Here is an 18,527-nt window from a genome sequence, read left to right as displayed (position 1 = left end):
GTGATGAGCAGCTGCTACCAGGATGTAATGCCTTGGTGAGAATGGATTCAACAGCGCACCTGTAGAAACTGGTCATGACTGCTGTGGACATCTGAGACATCTGAGTTTTCCTCCAATGTCTGAGGAAGTGAAGATGGCAGTCTTTACATGCTGAGTCCACATATCTGGGACATATTGACAACACATGTTCAACCATCTGCTGTACTTGACATAATTCCCATAATACTGTATTGTGCTTACCTATGAGGTAAAGTGTAGAATTAAGATTTGTATGACCCGTAAGATTTGTATGACCCTAGTTAAAATAATCTGTTCTTCTCTACTTAAGTTTTGTATGATTTTGTTTGATCTTATACTGTTTGGTATATTCTAAAAATGTCCTCCTGTCTTACAATGATTCCAATACACCTGTCATTTACTGTTACTAGCTTCCAAAATTATGCTTTTCCCATCTACCCTACTTAGTGGGACTGTTAAAGTAGGACTGTCCAGTCTGAGAGACTCTTAAGCCATTTTATCTGGGTTTTTTTTTTTCTTCATTTCCCAGTACTTTAACATTAGCTGGAATCCATACAAAATGGACTACAGTTCCCACCTGCTTTAATCTATACAGTGTGATCATTATTTCTGTAATGAGGTCACATCAACTTGACTGATGTTTGAAGGCTAAGAAGTGATGCCATAGAATCTGAACATATCACAACTTTATTTGGCACATTTTCCTCTACCCAACTAAGTGCCATCTGAATTGCTACCATTTCTGCAGTGTACACTGATGTCCCATCTGTTAATCTCCCATAATTTCCAATCTTAAATTCTACAGTATAAAATGCTGCTCCTGTTCATTCTGTCTTTGGGTTTTTTGAGCCATCTGTGTACACCGCAAGAAATGCATTGGACAGTTCTAACATATTCTATTGTATAACTCTTGTATATCACTTACACTCGCCCCTTTTTTGAATACTATCATGCATTTATTGGTCAATTTCAGATTGACTGAATAACCAAGGAGGTATTGGGGGTATTGTAACTATGGGTGCAAATATTTAGCTATGTAGCAACATTTCTACAGCCCATTCCTTTGCATACCATGCAAATCCTGATCCAAGAAGGTTAGTTGTTTCCCAACTCTCTTCAAGTACAGACTTTGCAGGATGATCTATTTTATGACCCTTCAAATTGACCCAATAACCCATAGCTCATTTTTTCTGTCTCATCTCTAACAGTGTCCCTCCCAACTCCACCTGCATTGCCGCAATTGGTGTTATTTTAACAGCACCCGTAATACTTCTTAATGCTTGAACAGATATAGAATCTAGTCTCTTAAGCACAGTTGAAAATGCAGATATACATCCATAATCTATTACAGATTGAAGGAGTGCACAATATGCCCATACATTGTCTGCTCCCCATTCCAATCCTGCTACACACATAATACATATATATATATATATATATATATATATATATATATATATATATATATACAGGCCAGCTGACAGTCTTGCCTGGGCCCGGGACAAAATAATCTTAGATGGGCCCCCCATGCCCAGATCTCTCCTTTTCCCTTGCTCTTCCTCTCCTGTTCCCTCCTCCGCTCTTCCTCTCCTGTTCCCCTCCTCTGTTCTTCCTCTCCTGTTCCCCTCCTCTGCTCTTCCTCTCCTGTTCCCCTCCTCTGCTCTTCCCCTCCTCTGCTCTTCCTCTCCTGTTCCCCTCCTCTGCTCTTCCCCTCCTCTGCTCTTCCTCTCCTGTTCCCCTCCTCTGCTCTTCCTCTCCTGTTCCTCTCCTCTGCTCTTCCTCTCCTGTTCTCCTCCTCTGCTCTTCCTCTCCTGTTCCCTTCCTCTCCTCTTCCTCTCTTGTTCTTCTCCCTCCTCTGCTCTTCCTCTCCTGTTCCCTCCTCTGCTCTTCGGAAGAAATAATTGTGTCAGGCTCTTATACTAGAGATGCACCAATTACAATTTTCTAGGCCAATTCTGATTTTAGCCGATTCTGTTGTTCTAATCACTTTACAGCAGACTTCCATTTTTTTTTTTTTTTTTATAAAACACCATATACTTTTACCCAAACTGAATAATAAAAACACGTTTAAATGGGTACATTTTCTATAAATGTTTTCATTTTTTTTTCTGACATAGCCTACTGCAGTTCTTGTTAAAACATACTAGACATGCAAAATCTGTGCATTTTGGGCACTTTTTGTGTGAAATCATATTTATTTTTTGTCCATCAAAAGTGTGCTTTCACTTTTAATTAAGCATGAGCAGCGCAGCAAAAATAGACTCGGATCTGGCCCATTATCTGTTCACCGATGCCAACAGTGACGCATTTCAGCCGGCTTTTTATTTCTCATCTCCATAAATATATCTAGTAGTAAAGCTAATGCAAGGGCTAGAAATCAATGAATTCTTTGCTAATACTTCCTCGTCATCATGGAGAGCGCAGTTCGCACCGCTTTCTCCTTTCCACAAGCGCGTGCTCTCCGTGGCGTCTGTCGTTGCTATGCAACAATGAACTTGCTCGCCTGTAAAAACGAGCGCGCCGCGTCGCTATTATGAGCTAATATCCAAAATATTTCCATATGTGTCTCTTTCCTCCTTTCTTATCAACAAGTGGATTTACAGCCACCACATCAGCAGCACCGCCGGTCGCAATGTCTCAGCACTTTTATGAAGAGGACGCAACTGCACGCGCTTCGGGCATGCACGCGCATCAAGTACCGGGTTTGAGAAAACCTGGTACCGTGGCGTGACGTTTTAAACAAAATTAGTACCGACTTCGTACCGAAGTACCGGGTCTTTGACAACACTCATAAACGTTGGCTGCGCTGTTTCTTACCTTGCTCTACGTTGACTTTACTAACGTTAGTTCCAGCTTCTCCGTCACCACCTTTTTGAAAATATTTGTTTAGGACATCTCGAAGGCCTCTATTTTCTTCTTCCCTTCTTCTCTTTTCTTTTCTTTTCTGAGCACCAGACTTGTGCTGACCGGACATTTTGATCGTAACGTTAGCCTACTGAACTTCAAATCAAATGACAACATCAAATTTTGATCAGTGGCCAAACCATTTTTGTTTTGGGGGTGGAGGGGGTCCTTGACCACTATTTCAAGGACAATTAGGAAGAAAACAAATAAAAAGCTTTTATGTAACTCAAATATTAGATATTTTTTCCACAAATATGCCTATTTTATTTATTTTTTAACAATTATTCCATAACTGAATGAGGGCCCAGTTCTGGGCCCCCCCCTACCCTGGGCCCGGGACAACAGACCCGTTTGTCCCCCCCTGTCGGCGGGCCTGTATATATATATATATATATATATATACACACACACAGATCCAGTTTCATGTTTTTTGCAACCCTTTTCCTAGTAAAAAAAAACTGACAGCATGTTTTGGATGGGGAGAGTTTGAATCCCATTCCAGAGACCAATTTTCAACAGTCTCTATTGCTTCCTAGACATTATATGCAGTTTCTTACATTTCTTCGCCTTTTCCACACTACACTTTTCGTCTATATATAATGCTGTACTGAAATGAGAAACTCTCGCCGCTGACATCGCGAGATATTCCGAGAACCAGCTCAGTCAGCACCGCCACATCCGGGGATTCACCCGGGAGGGAGCCAGCAGGTGACGCCATTTTACCATAAAAAGATCATTTTTAAAAATGTGTGCGTTTATAATTGGCCAGGTAAGATTGCTCGAGGAATTGAATTTGACATGGCTGTTTGTCTTGGCACCTTGAACTGATATTATAATAAGATATGTAAGAAGTAAAGTAGAAGTACATTTGTTCTTAAATACATATATATAATACAGATAATGAGAAAAATACATGTGAATTGGTATTTACTGTTGTATCAGTATGAAGTGTACAGTGATTCAGTTCAATATCTATGGATAAATGTGAATATGTACAGTGGAGGATTATAATGAATAAGGCTAAGCAGTGTCAGGAAGCATGTTCTGAACAATATATCTTTGTGAAGAGAAAACACTGTTCATTTTTATTCCTATTTAAATGCATTTTGAGTTTTCCTGTGCTTTGAATTAAATAGATAAGTGCATTGAACATTGAGAATGACTTATAGAATTATTTTAAAACAAACAACCAGCAGTCTTGAAATATATTTTGTTGTCATTATCCCTTTCATTATCTAATTATCTGTTTGATAAGACAAAAAAAAAAAAAATCAATAACTGTCAATTTTATATGTTTATACTGTTTCCTTACTTTTTCCAATCTTGTTGTCTTGATATTTGTTTGATTTAAACACCAAACATTGATACTCTTCTGTCCCTATGTTTCTGCAGTCCTTCCACGTCCATACAATGCTACATTTGTAACAGCCAATATCTTAAACTCCCTCCAGCCCTAATCTTAGGGCCCATCCGTGTGAGGCATCATTTTCAATACGCATGGCTGCTGAGATAGAGGAACTCATGCAAGTTGTGAGGTTTATTTAACTTCCTGTTAAACAAGCAAGGCAAAAGTAATAGACTGCCCTTTGTCAAATGAACTAGTTTTCAACTGTCATGTTGCTTCAAAGCTTTCAGATTCTTCTTTCACAATTATTCTGCCTCAAAGAATTCATCTAAGAACAGGTACTTTAAAGAAACAACCCTTTTAAAAAAACATGTTTTAGATTACTTTACATTTGGCCTGTATGTTGTTGTAACTGTTCTTGATGCTGGCTTCTTATTCAGTTGTAACTCGTTAGTCAGACTGACTGTTCCAAGAAGAGGATGCAGAGGGTATTAGCAAGGGATATATTTATTTTTACTGTGCAATTATATATTTTTTTCTTTCAAAACCTAAAACGCATATTTGAAAGCCATGTGGCTATTCAGTCTGTGCAGTGCCTCAAATAGTTGTAAATAAATAAATAAAAGTGGGAACAGTGTACAATGTCATTGTGTCTTCCAGACTTTTTCCTCTGATTATTATACCAATGTCTGCATATAACAGATTTTTTGAAAATTTGCATTTTAAATAAATCTTTGAAGGTTCTACTTTTTTGTTTCAGCTGCACGTAGCTCATGTTAATGCTTGAGTTTTGAAACAATATGACAACAGAGGTGAATGACTGGACACTCATCATTTTAAAGTAAGTTTTCTAATATAATTTAGTGTTTAATTTTAATTTAGATACTTGATTTTTATATGTAGCCAGTATAGAGAGTAAGACCTTACCAAGTATGACCTCATACACATCAGCTAAATTTGAGATGTTTTCTTGTTTTTTTCTTTTACTATCCAACTGTAGCACATTATCTTTTTTAAATGTCGTGACATTCTGTAACACAGACTCAGGTAAGTTGGGATCCATCAGCAGTTTCTTTATTGAACTCACAGAGATAAACAGGCAATGGTCAAGCAGTGGGTAAGCAGGGCAATCGTAGACAGGCTGAGCACGTAGTGAGGCAGGCAGAACGTCAGGGCAGGCAGCAAGTGGCAATACGAAGAGGCAGGCAAGAGTTTCAGGTAGGTAGGTAGCTATCAATCGTAGTCAGAGGGGTAAGCAAGGTCGGTAGGCAGAGAATGAATCAGGTTTTAGTAGTAGAAAGCTCAGTAGTGTAGCGGAACAAACAAGACTTCGCAGTGACAATGTGACAACTGCGTGTAGCTTAAATAGAGGAAGCTGGAATGGGAATCAGCTGTGAATTAATCAAGCCCGGTATGTGGGTGCACGGGTGATTAGAATTCAGGTGAGTCAGATCTCCGGTGGCCAATTGCGGAGGTGCTCTCGCCGGCGTTTGTGACAGAGCCCCCCCTCCTGTGAGCGGCTCCTGAAGCGAGGACCTGGTCGACGCCGGGGTCGACCTCGAGGGCGGAGGGCCGGTCTCTCTGGGTAGGTTCTGTGGAATTCAGCGATGAGGTTTGGGTCGAGGATGTCATCGGCTCCGACCCAGGACCTCTCCTCCGGACCGTACCCCTCCCAGTCCACTAGGTATTGGACTCGACCCCGTAGGCGCTGGAGTCTAGCAGTGTTCGCACCAGGAATGCCTCCTTGCCGCCTACGATGGTGGGGGGGGTTTGAGTAGGGAGACATGGAAGGTGGGAGAGATGCGGTAGTTAGCGGGCAGTTGGAGACGGAAAGATACAGCATTGATCTGTTTGATGATCTTGAAGGGACCCACATACCTGGGACTGAGCTTTCTGCAGGGGAGGCGAAGACGTAGATCCCTGGTGGAGAGCCAAACCCACTGACCCGGGAAGTAGACAGGGCCTGGACGGCGGCGTCGATCCGCCTGTTCTTTGGTTCGGTTCACGGCCCGTTGGAGATGGACGTGAGCTTGGTCCCACACTGCTTCGCTGCGCTGGAGCCAGTCGTTGACCGCCGGAACTTCTGATGGCTCTCCGGACCAGGGGAACAGAGGAGGTTGGTACCCCAGGATGCACTGGAACGGGGTTAGGTTCGTTGAGGGTTTTAAGAGGGAGTTCTGGGTGTACTCGGCCCACAGGAGGAAGCGGCTCCAATCGGCTTGGTTGTGATGGCAATAGGTGCGGAGAAACCTGGTGATCTCTTGGTTTAGGCGTTCCGTCTGACTGTTAGACTGGGGGTGGTACCCCTAGGTGAGGCTGACATTGATGTTGAGCAGTCGGAAGAAGGCTCGCCATAACCTGGAGGTAAACTGGGGTCCACAGTCCGAGACAATGTCCTCGGGTAGACCGTAATAGCGGAACACCCAGTGGAGGAGGAGTTCCGCGGTTTCGAGGGCTGTGGGGAGCTTGGAGAGTGGGATTAAGCGGCATGCTTTAGAGAAGCGGTCGATGACGGTCAGTATAGTGGTGTGGCCTCGGGAGACCGGCAGATCGGTGATAAAATCCACCGCGATGTGGGACCAGGGACGGTGAGGTATGGGGAGTGGTTGAAGAAGCCCTGCGGGTGGTTGCTTCGGGGTCTTTGCCGTGTTGCAGGCGGAGCACCTGTGCACGAAGTCGGTGGTGTCTTCTTGTAGGGTTCCCCACCAGAAGCGGTTCTGCAGCAGGCGTGTAGTGGTAGCGATCCCGGGGTGCCCTGAGTTCGTGGCGTCGTGAACCCAACGAATGACTCTTTCCGGAGGCTGCGTGGTACGAAAGTCCGGTTGGGCGGACAGTTGGGCGGAAGCGGTTCGGTCGCTTGGGCCTGGGTGATATCAGCCATGATGTCCCATTGGATTGGGGCCAGAATTAACGTAGGCGGAAGGATGGGTTCAACACTGGGGCTCGGGGGCATGGCGTCGTGTTGCCGGGAAAGTGAGTCGGCCTTGATGTTCTTGGAGCCCGGCAGATAGGAGATGGAAAAGCGGAAGCGTGTAAAGAACAGCGCCCAACGAGCCTGCCGAGGGTTGAGCCTCTTGGCTGAGCGCAAATATTCCAGGTTGCGGTGGTCAGTCAAAACTTGGAAAGGATGTCGAGCTCCCTCCAGCCAATGTCGCCATTCCTCCAAAGCGGCCTTCATTGCCAAGATTTCGCGGTTGCCTACGTCGTAGTTCTGTTCCGCGGGCGAGAGTTTGCGGGAATAGAACGCGCAGGGGAACAGCTTGAGAGGATTGCCCTGGCGTTGAGAGAGGATGGCACCAATACCTGAGCTGGATGCGTCCACTTCTACTACGAATGGGAGGTCTGGGTTGGGATGGTGCAGAATGGGAGCCGAGGTAAAACGTTCTTTGAGCTGGCTGAATGCTCGGAATGCCTCGCTGGACCAGTGAAGCTTGGTGAGTCCCCCCTTTACCATGGCGGTGAGAGGCGCGGCGACAGAACTGAAGTTCCTAATGAAGCGGCGGTAAAAGTTGGAAAATCCTAGGAATCTTTGCAGCTCCTTCACAGTCTTGAGTCGTGGCCAGTTTAGTACCGCCCGCACCTTACTCTCGTCCATGGCCACCCCCTCTGGGCTGATGATGTACCCGAGAAATGCCACAGTGGTCAAGTGGAACTCGCACTTCTCTGCCTTGGCGTAAAGTTGATGCTCTGCCAGACGCTTTAACACGGCTCTGACCTGGGTGATATGTTCCTCCAGTGAGTTGGAGTAAACCAGTATGTCGTCGATGTAGACGATTACACACTGATTGAGCATGTCTCGGAAGATGTCGTTGATGTAAGACTGAAAGACGGAGGGGCTATTAGACAGGCTGAAAGGCATCACCAAATATTCATAGTGGCCGTTTGTGGTGGAGAAGGCAGTCTTCCACTCATCCCCCTCTGGGATGCGAATGAGGTTGTAAGCACAGCGTAGGTCCAGCTTGGTGTAAATCTTGGCGGACCGTAGTTGTTCGAGGGCCGCGGGAATTAAAGGAAGTGGGTAGCGGAACTTTACGGTGACGTCGTTGAGTCCGCGGTAATCAATGCAAGGGCGCAGAGATCCGTCTTTCTTACCCACGAAGAAGAAGCCGGCTGAGGCTGGAGAGGTGGATGGGCGAATGAACCCCTTTGCGAGCTCCTCCTCTATGTAGGATCTCATAGCTTGGGATTTGGGTTCTGACAGGGGAAAGATGCGTCCCTTGGGCGGTGACATGCCGGGAATGAGCTCGATGGCGCAGTCGTGCGCGCGATGAGGCGGGAGCTGTGCTGCCTTGACCTTGCTGAAGGCTACACTTAGATCAGCGTATTCAGAGGGTACCAGGGAGGAGGTGTGAGGAGCTGTCGAAATACTGGTGGAACCTGCCAAGATAGGCGTGGGGGACTTTAGGCATTCCGTGAGGCAGTCGTCGCTCCACTGTGTGATCTGATGATCCCGACAGGAGATGTGTGGGTTGTGCTTGCGTAACCAGGGATGGCCGAGAACCACTGGGTTGTGGGGCGAGTGAATGATGAAAAAGCGTGTGGTTTCCGTGTGCAGTGCCCCCACCTGCAGAATCACGTCAGTGGTGGTGTAGCACACGCGACCGGTCCCCAGAGGGCGCCCGTCTAACGCCGCCACTGCCAAAGGAGGAGTACAAGATATCAGAGGAATGTTAGCGCGTTTGCACAGTGACTCTTCAATAAAGTTACCCGCCGCTCCTGAGTCAATCATAGCATGAGTATTGAGGTTAGCAGTGTCGTGAGTGATTTGGACGGGGACTAAAAGACAAGAAGCAGTGAGAGTTGAGGTAGTTATTGGACTCACCCCGGATTGTGATGGGCGTCGCGGGCAGTTAGCGCGTTGATGCCCCGCTTGACCGAAGTAGAGGCAGAGGTTGTGTGAGAGGCGGCGTTCCTTTTCCTCCTGAGAGAGATGTGTCCGGCCGACCTGCATGGGTTCGGGTTCATCGTGGAATGAACGAGTCGGGGCTGCCGGTGCGGACCGCTGGGTTGGTCGCCTGGAGCAGATGAGATTGTCGACCCGTATGGCGAGAGTAATGAATAGATCGAGGGAGATACCTTCGTCACGACAGGCCAGTTCAGACTGAAGATCGGCACTCAGACCCTGTCGGAAGTGGAGCTTGAGGGGGCTTTCTGGCCAGCCGGTCTGCGTAGCGAGGGTGCGTAAGGAAAGCGCGTAGTCCGCTGCCGTGCGATTTCCCTGACGCAGGGCTAGCAGCTGTTCGCCCGGGCTCTTGCCGCTCTCGGGATGGTCAAAGACGGTGGTCAGGCTGCCCATGAAGGATTCGTAGGTCGACTGGGTGAAACCCTGGTTGGACCAGATCGCGTTAGCCCAGTCCAAAGCTCTGCCCGTGAGCACGGAGCACACGAAGAGGATCTTACTCTCGTCGGTGGGGTAAAGTGCCGGTTGTTGAGAGAGGAAGACCGAGCACTGCATGAGGAACCCCTTGCACTTCGAGGGCGTGCCGTCAAACTTCTCGGGGTGTGCGAGCCAAGGGCCGAGAGCTTGTACAGCCCGCATAATTTCATCCACGGCGGACGTCAAGCGGCCGAGTTGGTGGTGCTGGGCTGATAGCTGACTTGCTTGGGCGGTGAGTTCTTCAGCCAGGCGTGATATCACCGCTGGATCGATGTTTGGCGAAGTCTTCTGTAACACAGACTCAGGTAAGTTGGGAACCATCAGCAGTTTCTTTATTGAACTCACAGAGATAAACAGGCAATGGTCAAGCAGTGGGTAAGCAGGGCAATCGTAGATAGGCTGAGCACGTAGTGAGGCAGGCAGAACGTCAGGGCAGGCAGCAAGTGGCAATACGAAGAGGCAGGCAAGAGTTTCAGGTAGGTAGGTAGTAATCAATCGTAGTCAGAGGGGTAAGCAAGGTTGGTAGGCAGAGAATGAATCAGGTTTTAGTAGTAGAACGCTCAGTAGTGTAGCCGGAACAAACAAGACTTCGCAGTGACAATGTCACTGCGTGTAGCTTAAATAGAGGAAGCTGGAATGGGAATCAGCTGTGAATTAATCAAGCCCGGTATGTGGGTGCACGGGTGATTAGAATTCAGGTGGCCAATTGCGGAGGTGCTCTCGCCGGCGTTTGTGACACATTCAGTTGATTTTGGATTATCTGTTTTTGAGAGACAATGACATAATACCACTAAAGGGTGGAAATGTGTTTTCTTTTTTCAATTACAGGAAATGGTCACTTCGTGAAACAACATTAATTTACATTGTTAGGTGATAATCTAGTGCCTTGAAATATTCTCCAAAGTTTTAAACTCATTCAGACTCAATAATGGAGGGGGACAACAGAAGGCTCCAAGCCACAAATTTTGAGCATAAACTGGAACAGCGTGCTGTGAAGCACAGAGAGATCAGCGATCGGAGCAACATGACATGTTGCCGTAGTCCCACAAGAGATCTGGACACAAGGTGGATTAGAAATGAACTGCATCGCAAAAGACAGTTTGAGTTTTCAAAGAGAAGACCTGTGGACCATGGCACATATGCACTGTTATCTTCAGTGCCAAGGCACAAATACTCCAGGGAAATCCTGCAAGCACCAGAGCATATGACGCAAACCTCAACGTCAATTAGACGACTCTTGATAACAAGTCAAAACGCAAAGCTCCAGAGAGATGGCATAAACTCTGCAAAGCAGGTACAGAAATTAATATTAATATCAGGTATGTGATCTGTGACTGACTGTCCACCAGTTGGTTAATTCTTTAAAGACTCTGACATTTGTAAAGCCTCAAAGCAAAAGTAGTATCAGATATTGCTGTGTATTGTTCATTCATTAATAGTTGTTAATCCAAGATACTGTGTATAACATCCTCTAAAATAACATTGACATGAAATCTACAAACTCTAAAGACAGACTTCACATCTTCACTGAATAATGAAAATTATCCTGGGCAGAAATCAGAGGGGGATGCACCAGACTTAAATTGTGGTTGGATTAAAAGGAATGTGAAAAAAAAGAGAGGTTAGTAGACTAAACGGTGGCTATGTCACATAACATTCTTTTAAAGGTTTACATGTCATAACACACAGTTTTGTGAACCGTATGATATACAGTATAAATAGAAAGAGTTTTGTTGTGTTAGTATGCACATAATGATGAAATTGTATTTTTATGTGTAATTAATTCAGTTCTGCCACAAGATATTAGTCAGCTCTCAAACAGTCATAAGACATTACAAACTACTGGCTTGCAGACTGAGTGAGTAGGCTGCACCCATGGTGCTTTTACTTTACCTTTATATCCTTCTTAAAGAAACAGTTCACCCAAAATTCTCATCATTTTTTCACCCTCATGCCATCCCAGATGTGTATGGCTTTCTTTCTTCTGTAAAACACAAACAAAGAAAAATATCTCAGCTCTGTAGGTTCAAACAAGGCAAGTGAATGGTGACTAAAACTTTGAAGCTTCAAAAAGCTTCTGCTTGAAGGAAGCAGAAAATTAATCCATACAACTCCAGTGGTTAAATTCATGTCTTCTGAAGCGATCCAATCGGTTTTGGGTGAGATCAGACCCAGATTTTTTCACTATAACATGACATCAGCAGTCTCTTTGGTGATCATGATTTCAAGCTTGATTACACTTCCTAGCGCCATCTAACGCTCTGTGCATGTGTCAAGCACTAGGCAGTGTAATTGAGCTAAAATCAAATGATCATGTTTAGGGACTGCTATAGCAAGATAACCAGTGAGCAAGGAGTTCTTATCCAAAACTGAACGGATCGCATCATAAGACATGGATTTAACCACTGGAGTCGCATGGATTACTTTTCTGCTACCTTTACGGGCTTTTTTGAGCTTCAAAGTTGTGGTCACCATTCACTTGCATTGTATAGACCTACAGAGCTGAGATATTCTTCTAAACATCGTAACTGTGTTCTGCAGAAGAAAGAAAGATATACAGATCTGGGATGACATGAGCGTGAGTAAATGAGGGAATTTTCATTTTTGGGTGAATTTTTAATGGTTTACAATTGTTTAATTGTTTTAACATTTCAATAGCATTTATAATTTGCCTGTTACATTGTCATTGATGCTATATTATGAACTCTCTTTGTTCAGGTTTGGATTTGTCACTGTCAAAGAAGCAGTAAGACATTTTAGTGCTTGTAAGAGAAAAGAAAAGGCAGTATATTTTGTAAAAATTATTTTGAAAATGTGTCAACTTTATGTAATAATTAGTTTTTATACAGGATATACAACAGTTGGCTGATTATTTAGAGGTATGGAAACCTCTAACATTCACATGTAAAACGTGTAAAAATATATGAACAAATCAACACCAAGACGTTTAACGGTGTGATTGGGTGAGTCATTTTATTTCTGTGCAGGAGGCCTTATATAGAGAAGAGGCTCTTAAAAAGAAGCTTGCTGGCCTTCAAAAGAGTGCTTCTACGTTACTGCACTCTACAGAGCTAATGTGGAAGGTACATCAGAAACCTATTTCCTCCTGAAAGCTATCATACAGCATTATTCAGGGATATTTTTAAATCACTCAATGCACATGCATCTAACCAAATTTAGTGGCCGCAAAAGGTATTTGGACACTTAAGTCACACTTAAAAATGAATATATGTCATTGCATGACATAACAAAATGTCAAACCAAGTGATTTATTTTAAAGACATGTAGCACAAACACATTTATCAAAGAAAAACATTTCATACACTGAAGTTTGGTATTTCAGGTTGCTCTACCTCTGAATTTGAGGGGAACTGATTTCATTCATCCTCTAAAAATCAGCTTGGTTTGATATTTTGTATCTTATTATAGGACATACAGACAGCTTTAGCTGGGACTTGGGTGTCTATAAGTGTCCAAATACTTTTTTTGTTTGTATATACAATATATACATGAGCTGTGATTGCACTGCTTTGAAGTAGGCTCTGACGCCCCTACTGTAGCCCTTTTTTCCCCCTTTGCATTAAACCAAATATGTTGTTACTTTGCATTGCTACTGGCTTTACCAGTTTCAGAGTTTCCTGATTTGGTTACAGTATTAATGTAAAGGCAGGTTGCGAGGGTCCTGGGGTCAACACTGTCTGGCTCCTTTTGGCCCTTTCAGAAAAAAAATTGTTAGGTTTTTTCCTCTCTCAAACAGGAAATGGAGAGAAGTGTAGGCGTTAGTAACTATTTGTTTGTGCTGCTGTGATAACTCACTCAATATAACTTTTCAACTTTGTAAATTTTGCCACCACCATGAGATCTTCACACATTTCAGAATGTATCTTTGAAGAGCCAGTATGATACAAATATAGAAATATAAATTATGTTATTATCAAAATTCTAAAGATGGCAGTTTGAAAATGGAGACGATATACACTGAAACTGAAAACTCTTTGCTCTTTGTTGAGTGGTTCTCTGTCTCTCTCTCTCTCACACACACACACACACACACACACACACACACACACACACACACAAATGCACAAACACATGCACACGTTTCCTTTTCCTTCCACAGACTCGCTGTGATGAGGACTTGCTGAAGAGCAAGATCAAAGCTCTGGAGGCTCAGCTGCATGTTTGCATCAAGGTAAGAGTCAAACGCTACCTCTGAAGAGAACTAACTGAAGCTCTCTGAATATCAGGTAATCACAGAGTGAAAGTTGCAATTTATCTGCGTTTCAAACCTAATATTACAAGATTTTAAAGAGGATTATTACATATTTTATGTTTTTTAATAGTTGTAAGATAAACAGAATAGTGTGATAACGTGTGGCTCCCAACAAGCACAGATAAATCAGTGAGTATGCAGCCACTTTTCAGAAAATAAAGATAAAATGCTATAATTTGTGTATTTTATGTCTCTTTAAGAAGGTTCCTCAGGATGGAATGAAAAAAGTAGCGCTAAAGATGGAAAAACAGAGGGAGGAGTATGAACAGAAATCTCTGAAGGCTATTCAGAGGGCAGAAAACGAAAAGGCAGAGGCTCAAAGCAAAATGGAGTACCTCCAGGTAAGACCCAGACAGACTCCTTATGCAGAGGAGAAATTATTACAGAATTTATTGAAATATATTCAATAAATAATAATAATAATTATACATATGATACATATACATACGACAATGCTGTTGAGTAAATGATGACAGAATTAAAATTTTTGACAGTAGATTTAATATTTGACAGTAGTGTAATAAAGGATCTTCACTTCCACTAGGGGACGCTGCAGACAACCCAGGCAGAGTCAGAGCACAGGAAGAGGCTGTGTGAGGAGCTGAGAGAGGGTTCAAGCCAGCTCAAGAAGCAGCAAGACCATAGCACTGATCAGATACTACAGTTACATGGCACCTTAGAGGTACACTGGGGGACAAAAGTTTGGAATAATGTATAGATTTTACTCTTATGGAAAGAAATTGGTACTTTTATTCACAAAAGTGGCATTCAACTGATCACAATCTATAGTCAGTACATTACTATTGCAATTTGAATTTTTTTTCCCAGAACTTCTTAAACTACTTCAAAGAGTTCTCATACAAGAAATCATCCATGTGCAGCAATGACAGCTTTTCAGATCCTTGACATTCTAGCTGTCAGTTTGTCCAGATACTCAGGTGACATTTCACCCCACGTTTCCTGTAGCACTTGCCATAGATGTGGCTGTCTTGTCGGGCACTTCTCATGCACCTTACAGTCTAGTTGATCCCACAAAAGCTCAATGGGGTTAAGATCCATAACACTCTCTTCCAAATATCTGTTGTCTAATATCTGTGTTACTTTGTCCACTTTAACCTTTTCTTTCTTTTATTTTTTTTGTTTCAAAACTTTTGAACATGACATGTGAGGCGTCTATTTCTCAAACTAGAGACTCTGATGTACTTATCCTCTTGTTTAGTTGTACATCTGGGCCTTCCACATCTCTTTCTGTCCTTGTTAGAACCAGTTGTAATTTGTCTTTGAAGACTGTAGTGCACACCTTTGAATGAAATTTTCAGGGTTTTAAAAAAAATATATTGTATCCCCTTTTCTCCCAATTTGGAATGCCCAGTTCCCACTACTTAGTAGGTCCTCATGGTGGCGCAGTTACTCACCTCAATCCAGGCGATGGAGGACAAGTCTCAGTTGCCTCTGCTTCTGAAACGGTCAATCGAAGCATCTTATCACGTGGCTCGCTGTGCATGACTCTGCGGAGACTCACAGCACAGAAAGCTCATGCTATTCTCCATGATCCACACACAACTTACCACGTGGTCCATTGAGAGTGAGAACCCCTCATCGCGACCACGAGGAGGTTACCCCTTGTGACTCTACCCTCCCTAGAAACCATGCCAATTTGTTTGCTTAGGATACCTGGCTGGAGTCACTCAGCACACCCTGGATTCAAACTCGCAACTCCAGGGGTGGTAGTTAGCGTCAATACTGGCTGAGCTACCCAGGCCCCGCAAATCTTCAGTTTTTTGGCAATTTCAAGCATTGTATAGCCTTCATTCCTCAAAATAATGATTGACTGATGAGTTTCTAGAAAAAGTTGTTTCTTTTTTGCCATTTTTGACCTAATATTGATCTTAAGACATGCCAGTCTATTGCATACTCTGGCAACTTAAAAACAAACAAAGACAACGTTTGCTTCATTTAACAAACCAAATATCTTTCAACTGTGTTTGATATAATGGCAAGTGATTTTCTAGTAACAAATTAGCATGATTACTCAAGGATAAGGTGTTTGAGTGATGGCTGCTGGAAATGGGGCCTGTCTAGATTTGATCAAAAAGGACTTTTTTCAAATAGTGATTGTGCTTTTTTTTTTTTTTTACATCAGTAATGTCCTGACTATACTTTATGATCAGTTGAATGCCACTTTTGTGAATTAAAGTACTATTTTCATTCCAAAACAGCAAAATCTGTACATTATTCCAAACTTTTGGCAGTGTACAACAAAGACACTGGAACCGTGATCATGATGAAAGATGCAAAAGACTTGAGTGACAGTTTGCACATTTTGAAAGAAAAAAATGACCAGGTCCATTTGATTCAGGATAGCCAATCTGAAATATATTGAAAATTATGCTTATAACTACAGGTGGGCCCAAGCTAGGTTGGCACGTAACGGTGGTCATTTTAGGCCCATCCCTTTTTCGAAGCTCTGTCCTTGGTTTTTATAAACTGCTGAATGACTTTCAGGAATTGTTCAAAATCTGTGACTTTACCCTGGCGTGAAAGAATGTCCCTGCTCAGAGGTTGCAGCATATTGACTTTATTGTTGTGTTTGTGCAGCGCACTATTGGACATGAGGGGATGCTCAGAAAGCAGACAGAATCTCTTCAACAAGAGAAAGCAGAGCTTCATTCCTGCCTTGCAGAACTGGAGGAAGAAAACTTCAGCCTGAGAGAACATCTACAGAAAGTCACAGGTATGGTTTTGCAGGTTTTCCACAGAAGACAGTTACATGCAGTTTAAACAAATCTGAAATGCTGTGAGGTAGTAATAGACTTATTGTCAAGTTCATAAAACTGACATTCACTTCACATAATCCTGATATTTAGATATTAATATATGGTAAATGTGTACAAAATCCCAAGGAACAAGCTGGCTTCAGCCAAATGTCAAGCAGTTAGATGTATCTCTTAATCATCGTCTCTTTCTTTGATGCACTCACAGGAAACAACCATGAGTGGTGGAATAATAACACACCACTCATGCATGAAGAAGCTTCAGTACTGGATCAGCTCATGAGGACAGATAACAGTATGGCCAAACACCTCAGAGAGACAGAACACAGACTCAGAGTGAAAGAAAAAGAGGTAATGATCAGCCAGATAGCAACTGATGAACTTTTTTTTATTCTAATCCTTAAAATGTTATTTAATCAATTTTATTTTTAACAATAAAGTGTTGTCTTTAAATTCCACTATAATATAGTGGAATTTAACTACTATGTAGGACACATATTTTATTTTTTCTCCACAAAGAGTTGATTCCACTTGGACAGTCACCAATTTAGAGGGAGACATTTAAATAAATTGAAACCAATAGAATTTTTATTCTGTTGTAAAATGTATTATTTCTCTATAGAAAACTGAACCTTAGCTTAGTCTCACATAATTAAAGGCTTAGTGTTCCATATTTATTGTCCTGGCTATCTGGTTGTCATGGCAGTGCATGGAGCTGCAGGCAGAGATTGAGGTCCTGGAGCAGGAGTGTTATGGCTATCGGTCTCGATTGACCCAGTGTCGGGAAGAACTGAATATACGGACCACACGCCTAAACAGAACCAGGGTACGAATCCATATTTCATGTTTGGAAAGTTTTCTCAATAAGCCTAATTTTGGTCTGTTTTGTCCAATATGTTTCTTGTTCAATTCTTGTTTTCTCTCTATTGAAAATATTGTTACATGCCACATAATAACCACCTTTGCCAGATTTTTTTTTTTTTCAACACAAGGATGGTGAAATTCCAGACTGTAGTATATCAAAAGGAACATTTTGACTTGGACACATTCGTCTTGATTTGTTTGGCTTTCTTTTGCACACTGTTTTAATTTCCTTCTCTCTCTCCCTCTATCCAAACAGAGGGGATGCTGTTGGTCTTGGCTTTGTATGAGCTTTTTCTTACTGCTAATGATGGTTTTGGTGGTGGCAGGCCTATGGTTGTACCATCCACCTGCCAGGGAGCAGCTATGCCAGTTTTACTCTCTCTTGGAACAGTGTATGGAGGACTACATGATACAAGCAGCATCAGCACAGTGTGGGACCTGTGTTAGACCTGTCTGACAAAAATAACAAGTAACAAGAGCAAAGCCAAGAATGTTCTAGATTTATTGTTTGAGTTTATATTTATTTTGTTTTTTACAGTTGAATTTATATGAATTTGAAACTTTGTTCATGTATGTTTTGTAAGTAAACATTATTAACACATATAATATGCCTTATTTATTTTGTTTAAAATACAATTTTCACAGTCATGCAGAATGTTATGGATTATGTTTTCTAATGGTTCTACTACCTGTCTAAATCTTACAAAACCGTATTATAATAAATTACTTAAAAATGTGTCCCTGTACCTGTGGCCATATATGGCTGGTACCATTCATAGCTTAAAGAAAAGAACACATTATGGTTAAAAAAAGGGTTATTTACTCAAAAATAAAATCCTGTTAATCTTTACTCACCCTCTTGTTGTTCTAAACTCGTATTATATATTGAGATATATTATTATTAATAAAGATGTATGGCAGAATGTAAGATACAAACAGCCTCAGTTGCCATTCACTTGTATTACATGGAAA

At 42.6% G+C, this 18,527-nt stretch overlaps 1 protein-coding gene across 1 annotated transcript; it reads left to right on the top strand.

Moving 5' to 3' along the window:
- The first annotated feature begins 4,464 nt into the window (after positions 1-4,464).
- LOC127631284 (TRAF3-interacting JNK-activating modulator-like) lies at positions 4,465-18,015 on the top strand. The gene is made up of 15 exons (XM_052109354.1): positions 4,465-4,605; positions 5,028-5,108; positions 10,473-10,938; positions 11,154-11,265; positions 11,433-11,502; positions 12,363-12,390; positions 12,494-12,523; positions 12,632-12,727; positions 13,765-13,836; positions 14,118-14,258; positions 14,462-14,599; positions 16,516-16,651; positions 16,900-17,042; positions 17,398-17,517; positions 17,812-18,015. Exons 3-15 carry the CDS (start codon positions 10,573-10,575, stop codon positions 18,010-18,012), a joined length of 1,653 nt encoding a protein of 550 aa, XP_051965314.1. The 5' UTR covers positions 4,465-4,605; positions 5,028-5,108; positions 10,473-10,572; the 3' UTR covers positions 18,013-18,015.
- The last annotated feature ends 512 nt before the right edge of the window (positions 18,016-18,527 follow it).

Source organism: Xyrauchen texanus, chromosome 37, assembly GCF_025860055.1.
Source record: "Xyrauchen texanus isolate HMW12.3.18 chromosome 37, RBS_HiC_50CHRs, whole genome shotgun sequence".
NCBI lineage: Eukaryota > Metazoa > Chordata > Actinopteri > Cypriniformes > Catostomidae > Xyrauchen > Xyrauchen texanus.
This window is presented reverse-complemented; position numbering and strand designations above follow the sequence as displayed.